Below are 14666 nucleotides of genomic sequence, written 5' to 3'. Positions count from 1 at the left end.
TCAAAACCTTTTTAGGTTGCTAAAACCTGCCATAATTTAAAACTCACAAGGTACCAATATTCACACCCATTGGATTAGCCAATATGACAGAAAAAGAAAATGATGCATGTTGGAGGGGAAAATTAGGATACTACTATTGTGGTGTCAGTGTAGTTGTGATCTGATCCAACCATTCTGAAAAACAATCTGGAACTAAGCCCAAAGGACTCTAAAACTGTGTATACTCTTTCATCCAGGAATTTCACAATTAGATCTGTATCCCAAAAATATTTTTAAAAGCAGGGAAATGAGCCTATTTGTACAAAAATATTTATTGCAGTTCTTTTTATGGTGGCAAAGAATTAGAAATTGACAGTTTGTCCATCAACTGGGAAATTGCTAAACAAGTTGTGATATATGATTGTGATGGAATATTGTTATCTTATAAGAAATGACAAGCAGGACAGTTTCAGAAAAATCTAGAAAGACTCACATAAACTGATACAAAGTAAAGTAAACAAAATCAGAAAAACCATTGTACACGATGATAGCAATTTTTTTTTAATAGCCCTTACCTTCTGTCTTAGAATCAATACTAGGTATTGGGTCCAAAGCAGAAGATTGGCAAGGGCTAGGCAATGGGGATCAAGTGACTTGCCCAGGGTCACACAGCTGGGAAGTGTCTGAAGCCAGATTTGAACCCAGGACCTCCCATCTCTAGGCCTAGCTCTCAATCCACTGAGCCACCCAGCTGCCCCAGCAATATTTTTTAATGAACAACTGTGAATGACCTAGTTATTCTCAGTAATGCTTTAATAATCCGAGACAATCCCAAAGACTCATGATTAAAAATTGCATCTTTTCTCTGAAAAAGAACTGATGGAGTCTGAATATTTTTATATTTCACTGTCTTCCTTGATCTTTTTTTGCTTGAGATCTCTTCCATAGAATGACTAATATGTAAAAATGTTTTACATTATTATACAAGTGAAATCTATATCAAATTGCTTACCATCTCAGGGAAGCAGAAAAGAGACAAAGATGGAAGGGAAGAAAAGTAGGAAGAAAGAGAAGGAAGGAAGAGAAGGAAGGGAAGGAAGGGAAGGAAGGGAAGGAAGGGAAGGAAGGGAAGGAAGGGAAGGAAGGAAGGAAGGAAGGAAGGAAGGAAGGAAGGAAGGAAGGAAGGAAGGAAGGAAGGAAGGAAGGAAGGAAGGAAGGAAGGAAGGAAGGAAGGAAGGAAGGAAGGAAGGAAGGAAGGAAGGAAGGAAGGAAGGAAGGAGAAGGGAGGGAGGGAGGGAGGGAGGGAGGGAGGGAGGGAGGGAGGGAGGGAAGGAAGGGAAGGAAGGAAGGAAGGGAAGGAAGGGAGGAAGGGAGGAAGGGAGGAAGGGAGGAAGGGAGGAAGGGAGGAAGGGAGGAAGGGAGGAAGGGAGGAAGGGAGGAAGGGAGGAAGGGAGGAAGGGAGGAAGGAAGGAAGGAAGGAAGGAAGGAAGGAAGGAAGGAAGGAAGGAAGGAAGGAAGGAAGGAAGGAAGGAAGGAAGGAAGGAAGGAAGGAAGGAAGGAAGGAAGGAAGGAAGGGAAGGAAGGGAAGGAAGGAAGGAAGGAAGGAAGGGAAGGAAGGGAAGGAAGAGAAGGAAGGGAAGGAAGGGAAAGAAGGGAAGGAAGGGAAGGAAGGAAGGAAGGAAGGGAGGAAGGGAGGAAGGGAGGAAGGGAGGAAGGGAGGAAGGGAGGAAGGGAGGAAGGGAGGAAGGGAGGAAGGGAGGAAGGGAGGGAGCGAGGGAGGAAGGGAGGGAGCGAGGGAGGAAGGGAGGGAGCGAGGGAGGAAGGGAGGGAGCGAGGGAGCGAGGGAGAGAGGAATGAGAAAAAGAGAGAAAGAAACATGGGCAAGAGTCCATGAGAAGGATGAGGTATTTGGGGGCTTCAATATGTTTCGGTGGTATCCAAACTTTCAAAATCATAGATCAGCCCAAGAAACTATTATACCAAGTTTTCCAAGAATTCTAACAAATGTGTAAGTGGTCCTTAATTGAATAAATCATAAAAATTACGCCTTGTTTAAAATTTGGAGGCCACCACTGTATAGACTTTATTAACAAAGTAATAAATTACACTCACCTGATCAAAAGCAGGGAAAATATAATCTGCAAACTGAATTTCTGCAATGGCAGTAGCTCCATTAACTGCAACTCCAATACCAAATCCAACAATTCCTTGTTCACACAATGGTGTATTAAAAACTCTGTCTTTACCTTTTAAAAAAGAAGTTACTTTTAATGCATCAAAGTTGAGGTAGCTGAGGTACCTGTGCAATTCAAGATACTATATGTGTGAGATTCAATAAAATTTACTAAAAAGCTCAATTACAAAGATCTTCGTTCATCCAGAGCCCAGAAAAATTACAACTTCTTTTGAGTTTTGATGTCCTCATAAAAAGAAAATGACCACGTATGAGCTATATTACTTCAAAGAATGATTCTGAGGAAAAGTGTTTTGTACATCAATTTATCAAAAACCATTAATAAGTGCCTACTACTGCTGGGAAATGCTAGATATTAGGCATACAAGACCAAAAACTCTTAAAATAATATATATATATACATATATGTGTATACATATGTGTATGTTTTTAATAGGTTTGGGGTTGGTTTGGGTTTTGTTTTTGTTTTTTGCTTTCTCAGTACCCAGAGGTAGGGTAAAGAGAATGTGGGCCTGAAAATGAAATAAATTCTAATTAAAAAAAGAAATGTGCATACTTGCTCCATTTCTGGAATTCTATATATGTGTGTATGTATGTATGTATATATGTGTGTGTGTGTGTGTGCAGATATGTAAATAGATATAGATATGAGCTACTATTATAATAATATTAAGAAAATACCTTGGTCACTTCACATTATGTCTAGTAGGTGCCAGGCATTCGGTTAAGTCATGAGGATGAGAAAAATCTAATTGATATTGTCTCCATTTTTAGAATTGATTATATTTTATATCATGGCCAACATTTTGTATAACTGCCTGAGTCACATATCTTAGTCTTTTGAGTTAAATTCAGAAGTTCATAGGTTTAGAAGTTCAGTCTTCCTTTCTGAATTAAGTTTAAAAGGTATACTATTAGTTGTCCTGGACCAAGAAGAGGAAATCTGTCATCTATATGCTTTTAGTTATTCTTGCAGGTGGTAACTAAATTGATCAGAATTTCTTAGTGACAAGATGAAAGGAGGGGTTTGTGGTTTGACATTCCCAGTTTCCATCCAATCATATTGTACTCCATGCCTCTGATAGTTCAGGCTTTGTAAACAATCACATAGTTTACATCCTCATTACTCCCTATCTATGATGCTGCCTTCTATTTTTTTGGATGTTCCTCCTTTTGTTTATAAAAATGATCCATTGGCCATCATGTGAGGTCTTTTGGCTTGCTAAGGAGCTAAAGATCCCTTTTATTGCTAACTACTAGCCTTTCCAATAAATTGAACATCTTCAAAACTTTTGTTACCCTGATTTACCTTAATTGAAATCATGACAGGGATTTGTTTAAAAGAGAGGAGCAAAAAACAGCCCCTGCCCTTGCAAGATAAATTAGAAATAATCCAGAGAGAGAAGGCATCAGAATTAAGAGGGGTTTGGAAAGTCTTTCTGTAAAAGGGGGAATTTTAGTGGGGACTTCAAGGAAGCTAGGGAAGCCAAGAGGCAATGACAAGGAAGGGGAGCATTCCAGGCACAGTGAACAGCCAGTGAAAATGCCAAGAACCAAGATGAACTGTCTTGTTCAAGAAACAATAAGAAAGACAATGTTATATAGGCAGAGTAAGAAGTAAGACTGAAAAGGCAAGCGGGGTAAGGTTATAAAGGGCTTTGAATGCTAAAGAGAAGATTTTTGGTTTTGATCCTGGAAGTTATAGGGATGCAGGACAGACATGGTCAGGCCTAAGATTTAGGAAAATCATCTTCATGGCTGTAAAAATAATAAGCAATGAATTGATTACAGATATAAACTGATTAGATACTCTGCTTGCTGTGCTTACAAAGTATCTTACTGTGCTTACAAAGCTCATAAGTGAACTTCTCTTCAGGGCCAGGCTCAAGGATGCTAAAGAGACTCTTATTATACAAAAATAAATTATTTATTCAGAATATAAGGACATAAAAGAATTTCTAACTCTAAGGGATTCTAATTCCACCCAAATAAAACTCCCTGGTTCCACAAAGAACTGCTTCTCCTGTTTCCACAGGCTACACTGATTCTTCCTGATCTGACTAACCCAGATTTTCCCCATTCTTCAATAAACTAACACTATTATCGTTATGTGAAGTATATAATTCTTAATTTTATCTCCAACTTATAAAAATAGTAAAGTTCAGCTGGCTGAGCCTCAGCAAGAACCAAGTTAGAACTCTGAGCCTTAGCAGACTCAGATTCCAAAGCAAAGATCAGGTCTTTCTTTGGTCTTCTCAGAGATAAAACAATTTATGAAACAGCAAGAGATAATTATTAGTGTTTCCCAAGTTGGAAAAGGAAATCACTTAGCTCCTTCATGTTTTTCCCTTCTTTCCTTTTACCTCAGTCAGTGAGGAGAGAAAAGAAGACATCACCTGCTCCCAGTTCTTAGAGAGAGCCCAACTGCCACTCCCTCAGAGCAACAGCCACACTCAGAGAGCGTAACTGCCACAGAAAAACCATTATACCTCCCACACACACTGTCAACATTTAAAACTGAGACTCTATCTCAGATCTGTTTTAAATTCCAATTCTTTCTCAAGCCACCTTCTCCACTTCTTACCTCTAAACTAATGTAACAAGACTTAATTTTTAATATCATCCGTATATGGCTGAATGGATATTATATTGACCACAGGAGAGACTGGAGGCAGGGAGAACCACCAATAGGCTATTATGATAGTTCAAGTCAAGGGCCTGCACCAGAATGATGGCAGTATCAGGGGAGAAAAGGAAGAATATTCAAAAGATGTTACAAAGGTGAAAATGACAGTCTATAGCAATAGATTAGGTATGGGAGTGGAGGAAGGGAGGGTGAGAGATAGTGAAGAGTCAAGGTTGACATCTAGGCCAAGACCAGTATTTAACATAGTTGATCACTCTTTCCTCCCTGATACTCTTCCCTCTCTGTTTTTGAGAGATTTCTCCCTCAGTTCTGTTTTTGCCTGTCTGATCACTCCTCAGTCTCATCTCTGTCTAACTTGGTTTCCTCTTTACTGCCATGGGTTCAATTATCATTTCTATGCAAATGATTCTCAGGTTTATGACTCTCAATTTTTCTCCCAAGAACCAGCATTACTGACTGTCTATTAGACATTTCCAAATGGACATGCTACAGGTATCTCAAAATCAACATGTCCAAAACAAAACATCTTCCCCCTAAAAAAACACTTCCTCTTATCTATTATTGCAGAGCACAGGTCCATTTCTTCAGTCACTCAAAATCATAGCCCTTATGTGATCCTCAAATCTTTACTCTTGGCCATCTCACATACCCAGTCAGTTGCCAAATCTTGTCATTTCTACTTTCACATTATCATTCAGGAATATCCCGTTCTGTTCACACACACAGTTACCACTTTAATTCAAGTTCTCTTCACCTCTCCCAGACTATTAAAATGATACTCTAATTCATCTCCTGGCTTCATTTCTGTCCCCACTCAAAGTCATCCTCCATCTAGTTGCCAAAAAGATTTTTCTAAGGTACAGGTCATATCACCCTACTATATATACTGAATAAACAACAATGGCACCCTTCTACCTCTAATATTAAATATAAACCCCTCTATATGATATCTCAATTACTTTATCACCTTCTCCTTTCCTATCTTTCCAGCCAGGTTACATATTACTCCTATTTTTTAAAATGTCTAAGCATTTTTAGTCATAAATAAAAAATTATGTTTAAAGTCCAAATATTCTGGTCAACTTGCTATTCTAATAATTCTTTCTATTGTAAAGGGAATCAATCCTCTTCCAGGATCATGCTTCCTTACTCTCCTGGAGCTGGGTCACTTATGTCAACTAGGCTGGTCTCCTAGTTACATCATCTAATGTGGATTTTGTGACTCTGAGTTTGATCCAGACATGACTGAATTTGACCTGGAAGGGAGAGGGAGATTAAAAGGTTGGAGGGAGTAGGCTCTCTATCTCTGGTGACTACACTGGGGGAGCTGCTGCAGTGGCCAGGCTGAGACCACCCACATGGTGGCTTAGATTAAGCTATTTTACTTTTATCCTTTTACCTTCTTCTGATCTTTTACCTATCCAAGTAATTCTAATAAACTTTATAAAATTCTAAGGACCCAAGTACTAATTTTAATTCTTACACTATTGCCACAGCCTCTGAATAATCAAAATTGTGTCACATAAAGAGTAATGAAGAGATAAGATACGTGGGAGGAGTATATTATATATACTATAGTATGTTTTTACATACTATATAGCATATTAACAATGAAAAGTTGCATACAACAGTATAAAATATACCATATCAAAGAGATCTATACCTGGGGAGTGATGGAGGAAGGTGGGCTATGCATATAGCAACAGCGAATGAAAATCTATGATCCCATGACTATTACATGAAAGGATTAGACTTGTTTAATCTCAGAGAACAGGACTAAGATCCAGTAAGTAGAAGTTACAAAGAGGCTTGACCAAAAAATAAATTTTCTTGCAATGACAGATATCATCACAAAACAATAATAAAAGAATACAAATAAATAAAAACTATGAAGTTTCTACCACACAAAGCAAGCTAGTGAAGTTGAAAGAATATTTCACTTCCTAACCACTTGGGATAACTGAAGTATAAAAGTTCATGATGTTCTATATCTAATTAACATTTAGGAATCAATTAACCACGGTTATTAAATAACCTCCACCAAAGATTTCAAAAAAAGTTTGTGGGTAAAATTTTCAAAGTTCAAATTTAAATGAATAAACTGATATTTCCAACAGTCTAGTCCCTCTGACAGAGAATAGATCATCAGTAAGAAATGTTCTAAGAGGCTAATAAATCGTTTTTCCTGGAAGAACAAGGAAGTATAATCCTGAGCAAAGTTTTGCTGATCAGTTGTTTTCAACTGATTCAACAGTTTTGCTGATTAACCGAGGTAACTAGGAAATCATTAAGGATAAAAGGGAAAATGAAGAAATCATATAGGTTATATATTATGAAAACATTATGCTAGTGAACATATCTTGAGACTATGAAAACGTTTTAGGCATTCCAAAAGCTATTAAATAAAAGCTTTGCAATTCGGATAAATTCAGTCCCAATCCAATAAGCGTTTACTTAGGAAAGATCTCCCCTGTACAAGGTACTGTTTTATCATAGACGCTTAACTGAATAATGATTATAAAATACTTCCCTAGATAGAAAAGTATTAAGAATAGAATCCTTAGGGAGATTCTTCTGGAGATCAACTTTTTTATTTCATTACCTCAGAGACATAATATCATCAGAATGTATGTTCCTTCCACTAGAGTAGATCAGAGGTGTCAAACATGCTGCCAATGGCCAGGAACAACTCAGGGCAGCAATATTCCCTAAGTGTAGCCCAAACCAATTTAAAATGTAATTGGGAAATCTTTAACAAAATAAAAAATACAATAAAATACAAGTAACATTACATTTTAAAACTGTCAATATACTGCTGACAGGGATCCTTATGTAAAGATTAGTGGCCCCACCCAATTTCTATATAAGTTTGACATTACTGATTTAGATCCACCACCACCCCTCCCCCACAAATTCTTCCAAGCTACTATGGACAAAAGAAATATCACCTGATAGACCTGATAGAAGCTAACCTTCTAGTGATAGCACTTTCCAAATTTATCTAGGATGAATCCTAGAATAATAGTAATTCTAAATATATGCACATATATAGCAATTTGCAGTCTTGTTTTCTAAACAGGAAAATTTCATATTTCCAAAAGTTAACTTTAAGCATTTTTGAGTAAGGAAATTATCAGTGCCAATACCAAGTCTAGGAATTGAACTCAGATAGGAAGCACGGGCAATAAAAAGGTAAGAAGAGCTCCTGAAACTGTATGGTAGGATGCAAAAATGGAAATGACCTTCCCTGTAGGCAAGTACAATGGCAATCTACTAATGTACTTTGGGAAAAATAATCTATATCATATATATGAAATAATGAATACCAAGCTATTAATTGTGACCAAAGAAAAGAACATATGATATATTCCTGGGATGTGCTGGGTGATATCAACACTAAAAAACCATATGCAGAACAATTTCCTATATATACAGGGAACACATTAGAAAAAAAAAAAATTAAGTTGTTTTCAAAGTATTAGAGGAAATCTACTATATATTTTATTTTAGGAATAACTTCTTTAATCCTCCTCTAAGACTGAAGAGAAAGGCCAATGAAAAAAATACAGTCAAGTTTAGACAGGAAACAATGGTGAACCAAATGGGAAAGGAAAGAAACAAAAATTGCTTTCTGTGACAAAAAATTCCTGTCTGTAAAACATTGAATTCCAACCTCAAATATGTTTTAATGTAAGCATTGATTTGGCAAAATGCCTGTGGAGTTAAATTGAAATGTAACAATAAAAATCTATGCTATACAGTAATCTCACAAATGAGATTTTATAAAACTTAACATCAAAAATGAAATCTGGATGTTAGAAAGGTTTCAACCACATATGATCTTTAACTATTAGTGCCTGCAATTGACACCAGATGAGAAACACATCCAGAAGCCCAATGAATATAGAAAGTTAATAAATCTGAAATTTCTTCCCTATGTCTGGACACACTATGAAAAATAAGTTATTTGGGTATGTCTGGACACACTATGAAAAATAAGTTATTTGGGGCAGAAAAAGTTATAAGATATATCTGCATTCTCTTTTAGTAGCATTAACAGAAAAAAAGTAAAATTTAAAGACAAGTCATCATAAAACCTACAAACACTGCATTTTTATATCTTTGTTTATATGGAAATGAAATATTTCACAAAATATGTCTTTTTTCAGTACCTATATCAATACAACAGTTCAATTTCTCCAACTGATTCTTTCCTACAGGTTAACATAGTAACATCATCCAAAATCCATGTGCGTCATCTAGTGAGGAATACATTATGGAGGTGCAAGATTCAATTAACCTGCCTAGCTTTATAAATAGTCCAAGTTTTTCCATCTAAATGAGTTGGTGACCTTTTCTCAAGAGCAAAGGAAATATGACATAGAGGCATGAAAAATAAATTAGCTTTTCCTTTTCTAAACAGAAGGTTAACACTGAATCAATGAATACATATAAATTTAAGAGCTATTAATAAAATACTACAAAAGGAAAAAATTTTAACCAGAAGATAAATAATATCTACCATTTTTATAATTTAAACATCTAATGTTCTCAGTGCTATAGTAATTCATTCAATTCTTATGGCTAGGACATAGAAAGGATGAACCTGGTTGATGAAACTTTATAATTTCTAATACAGTCTTTGAAACAATATTGGTCAAAAGCCATAGCTGATTAATATTTAGCAAGAAGAAAATGTGATATACTTTAGAAGATTTAATTATACTATTGCATTGCCTGCCTGAAAAATTCAAAATAATGTGTACATCATAGCATGTCATTTCATCTTCTAAACTCTATTATGACATATTTAAAATATGCCACTTTTTATTGTAATTACTTGCTATGTTATTTTTCTTACTCTTGTGGTCAATGAATTTAACAGAAGTAAACTTAGAAAATATATTTGCCAAAATAAAGAAATACAAATAACTGTCATTAGCCTCAAATGGCAGAGATCAATAATCAAAACCTTAGTTTAGCAATGACCCAAAAGCAAAAAAAAAAACACAGCCATCTTAAATCTACTGATCCATCTAGCCCAGTATTCTCTCTCATAATGTCAACAAAGTGGACATCAGCTGATCTCCATAACAATGACCTCAAAAGGAAGGCAAAGAAGCCTATTAAGGATCATCTCACCAATAAGTAATCTACACTTTTAGTCTGTCAGTTCTATAAGTAACGTGTTACCTAATTTTCTTACCTTCTGTGTGAATGCAGTACAATAATAACTTACTTATCTGGAGCTCATCACCTAGCAACCTCAACTATTCCAAACACAGCAAATGCCTAGAAAAGGAAGCTTATTGCATCCTTGCACTTTACTTAATGAGATATTTACCCCCAAGATCCTCACTCACGGTTAATGTGGAAATTTCCTTTGATATAAACTTCCCCCATGTACAAAAATGTTTATAGAAACACTTTTGTAGTGGCAAAAAATACTAGAAGCTGAGGGGATGCACACTAATTGGAAAATAGCTGAAGAAGTTATGGTATATGATTGCAATGGATTGTGTACTGTTGTGCTATAAGAAAATATAAAAGTTACAGGGAGGAAGGAAGGGTAATGCTGTACCCAATGTATCTTTAAAAAGAAAAACAAACAAACCTCTAAGCCACTGGTGAGACAGCCACCACAGTAGTTTAATTTAAATTTTACAGAGAAATTCACATGCAGAAATCAGTATTATTCCTATCAACAAACAAGCATTTATTTAATTGGGTTAGGATTTCACAAAATGAGACCTTTTAAAGAATTCAGAGATAAAAGAGAAAGAAGACAGATGTAAATGAATGTCATTCTAACAATTCCCTCAACTTCTTTTTCTACTGCTAAGTTGAACAGGAGGAATAAAATAAAGGATACACTAAGTATGCTTCCTCTCTTGTTCTCCTACAGGTACAGTGAAGGAAACAAGATTCTTGCAATACCACACTGGATTTAAAGCACCTGTCTATCAGGATGTGGGAAACAAGTCTGCAAGATATCTGTCTTCAGAGTTGTGCTCAGATGAGAAGACATATCCAGATGCCTTAAGGCTTTTCTTGCAAAAAATAAAACAGATTTTTCTTTTAAAAGTTGGCCTCATATAAAATAATGTATTTACTTTTTTAAAACGTCTTTTTAATAAAAGTTTCTGGGAAATTTCAGTATTATTTACTCAGTGCTTGATATTCCATCTCCTTTCATGAACAGAATGAAGGTTTTTATTTCATTGCAGCTTTTTTATCAGTCTTACATATTTTTTTCCTTAGGTTAAAAAAGCTCTGTATTACAACTTTCCCATCTTCAATAATAAAGAATGGAGGAGATAAAAACCAAAGGTACCTACAAAATAATGTCATATAAACCTTCACATCTAAAATGTGTAAGGAATTATTTTAAATAAAATTTAAATTAAAATGGTAAACTCATTCCAAAATTGATAAATGGTCAAAAGGAAATCAACAGATCATTAGCAAAAGAAAAAACACTGACATTTTAATAATAATTTTTAAAATACTTAAACTCATTAATAAGCAAAGATGTAAATTAATACACATTGGAGTACCACTTCACACACAGATGTCAAAAGTCAATACTAGCAGAATTGCAGAGAAACAAATACAACTTATTCATTGTTGGAGATAGAAAATGCAAATATTCTGAATCTTTTTAGAAAGCAAACAGGCAACATACACTGAAAGTTACAAAAAAATTAACGATTTTGACTCAATAATTCCATTCTTGGTAATGTACCCTGAAAATATTATTTAAAATATTTTTAAAATTATTCTCAGATTTTCAAAACATTATTATATGTAATTGCAAAAAATAAAATGGATGCCCAGTAATAGGGGTTTGGTAAAAGAAATTGTAAAATATTAACATAATGGATATTCAAATGCAACTAAGACTATTAGGAATGTGAAAATATCTGGGAAGCTGCTGATAAAATAATCCAAATTTTAAAAATAAGAACCAAAAAGATACAATCTAGAATTATATGAAAAAAATTCAATTGGAAAATTTGTCAAGATTGCAAAGTAAGAGAAAGCAGTACACCCTAGTTCCCTATCACAACTTCTCCAGAAAGACCTAGAAAATATACTAGACCAAATCTTGATCAGGAAATCCAAGCAAAATATCAAAGAGGGTCATTTTTCTAGGCCTACTTATAAAATGAGGACAGAGAAATGTAAGGACATTGGGAATTGAGTCTAGTCAGGAGGACTACTAGCCAGAGGACCTCCAGCCAAAGGACTACACAAGCTGTGCACAAAAAACAGTCCTGCATCTAGCAGGTACTGACTTTATACAGTTAAATTACAGAAACAGGTTCCAACTGGCAACTCTGTCATACTCCAGAGAAGTTCACAGATCCCTAAGGAAGGGACTGTGCCTAGGAATATTAACCTGTCATGATACGGTGGTCATGCCCCTTGTCTATGACTGAATAAGGAATAAGAAGAGAAGTGTACAACATTTTTGAGGTGAGCATGTTCTAAGATCCAACATTCAAAATATTCTGAAGCCTGCAGAAGAATAGTCAACTCTGGTTAAAGAGGAATATGCAGTTCTGTCACTCTAAACCTATAGAGTCTTCTAGCTAGCTGATGGTATTTGAAGGTCTAATCTAAGGCAAACTCACAGTTTTGTTGCACATGCCAAATCCAGGTCGGAAGCTTTTAAAATCCATACCAGTGACAAGTCTTTGCACTGGATCAGTCTACTTGGGATCCCTAAAAGCTCAGAGGTCCCGCAACCACAGCCACCTTTGAGACTGGTGAAGAATACAATAGTCAATACTCAGAGAAAGTACCAGCAAGACTAAAAAGATCATAAAGTAGGGTATAAAAAGGAATTCTTTTTTTCCTTTTTTAATTTAATGGGGGATCTGAAGGACCTCTTACCATAGAGATGTGTAGAGATTAACCAGCCCACAGTGACAGGAAGGAGAAATCATAGAGACAGGAAGGAGGAACCATAGAGACAGGAAGTGACCATGAAGGAACCTCGAACCCACAACCTTCTGATCATTTTCCTTTTTATTGATAATATCCCCAAGTCAAATTCCTAGCAGTTAATTCTGTTAAAACTTTTGATCCTTTATGTTAAACAGTGACATTTACTGACACAAAGTAGAACTGCAAACAAAATTAACAATTAGACTAACTATAAATCTGGGTAGTCTAGTTCAAATTGTGATGCTGTTTCTTGACTATCTAAATGGCTTATTATCCAACAGAATATTACACGGTGGCTTTATATAACTAGCTGTACTTATAGTGATGGGAGGCTTGGCATTTTGCCTATTCCTCCTCTGGAAGAAACAGAATTGTTTTACTGAACTAAAAGCTCACCAATGTGTTATTTCTATGGAAAAAAGGATCGTGTAATATTAAACTGTAGAAACTGGAACCAGGTACTCAATAACATAAATTTTACAAATAATGGGAACTCTAGGAATAACAACTTTAGAAATAATAACAACAATAGAAATGCATTTAGAAATGCTGATCCAAATGAGCCAAATGATAATTTACAATATACCTGAAACGGGACTCGTCCACACAATACTCAGGGTAGAAATCCCCCTCAATGAGAGGAATCTCAGAGAAATGTCCAAGGAACTTTATGAAGGTTGGAGAGGGGAGAAAGGACTCTGCAATCAGAGAATGAAACCTTTGGTTTCTCAGACATTGATATCTTAACACCAGTTATCCCAGTCCATTCTCCACTACATAGTAATGAACCTCAATGTAAACTTGAAAATTAGGTACATTTTATTATGATTACCTCTTAAGACACTAGAGCTTCCAGATCAGTGTTGATGAGTAAACCAGATTCTGAGTGCATTTCTATTGGCTCTCTAAATGTAGTACGTGTATCCAGAGCACCTCTGAAGATCCCAAAAGTTTTCCCCTCAAATGGTGTCTGTGGGACCTCTATAAATAGAACAGTCTTTCCTTCTAATGCACAACTCCCCTATAAATTTATCAATGTTTATCAACCACCTGCACAATAGTTTAACCCCCTAAAAACCCTCTACAAAATAGTTTTAACATAATAACTTTAGCTTATCTAAACAGCTTTTACTTAATTATTATTAAAATTATCTTTTTATTACATTTATTATTATAATTATGTAATTATAATACTTATTTTATTAATAACAGCTTTAATTTACATATAACAACATGCTCTCAAGATGGTGCTTGCTAAAATTGCTAGAGGAATCTTTGAATTTGCTCCCTATACTTTTTTCAAATAATCAGGAGGTGGACAAACCTCCCACCTTTGAAATACCAGCTAATATACCTGAATCTCTCTGGGCCACATCTTCATTCAATGTAGGCCTACTCAAATCAGCTGTTCCTGTGCAAATCAAAACAAAAAATGGCCCACCTCCTTCAATTCCTCAGTATCCCCTATTAAAAGAGGCAATTGAGGGAATTACCTCAGCAATAATTCTTTAATTAAGCAAAAAATAAAAATTCTGTGTAAATTTGAATATAATACACCTATCTTGCCTGTTAAAAAGTCAAAATTAGATGTAAATGGAGAAAGCCTGTCTATAAATTTATACAAGATTTAAGGGCTATGAACAATCATGTCATCAAAAGACATCCTGTGGTTCTAAGCCCATCAACAATTATCTTCTCTATTCAAAGAACAGCCTCATATTTTACAGTAGTATATTTGTGTTCAGCATTTTTCTCAATACCCATTCATGAAGATTCCAGAAATATATTTGCCTTCACCTAGGGTTCACAATGGACATGGTGTTGTTTGCCTCAAGGGTACAAGGAAAGTCCCACTTTCTTTTTACAAATTTTAACACAAGATTTTAAAAATAT

The 14666-nt window shown here is 35.4% G+C and overlaps 1 protein-coding gene across 1 annotated transcript in view; it reads right to left on the bottom strand.

Moving 5' to 3' along the window:
- BCKDHB (branched chain keto acid dehydrogenase E1 subunit beta) overlaps positions 1-14666 on the bottom strand; it is a 307967-nt gene that overhangs the window by 245686 nt on the left and 47615 nt on the right. Inside the window, exon 4 of the mRNA XM_056818521.1 lies at positions 2092-2225. Within this exon, the coding sequence (XP_056674499.1) occupies positions 2092-2225 (134 nt within the window). The remainder of the gene's footprint in view (positions 1-2091; positions 2226-14666) is intronic.

This window comes from Monodelphis domestica, chromosome 2, assembly GCF_027887165.1.
Source record: "Monodelphis domestica isolate mMonDom1 chromosome 2, mMonDom1.pri, whole genome shotgun sequence".
NCBI classification, from domain to species: Eukaryota; Metazoa; Chordata; class Mammalia; order Didelphimorphia; family Didelphidae; genus Monodelphis; species Monodelphis domestica.
The sequence above is the reverse complement of the archived record's forward strand: the minus strand, read 5'-3'. Positions and strand labels throughout refer to the sequence as shown.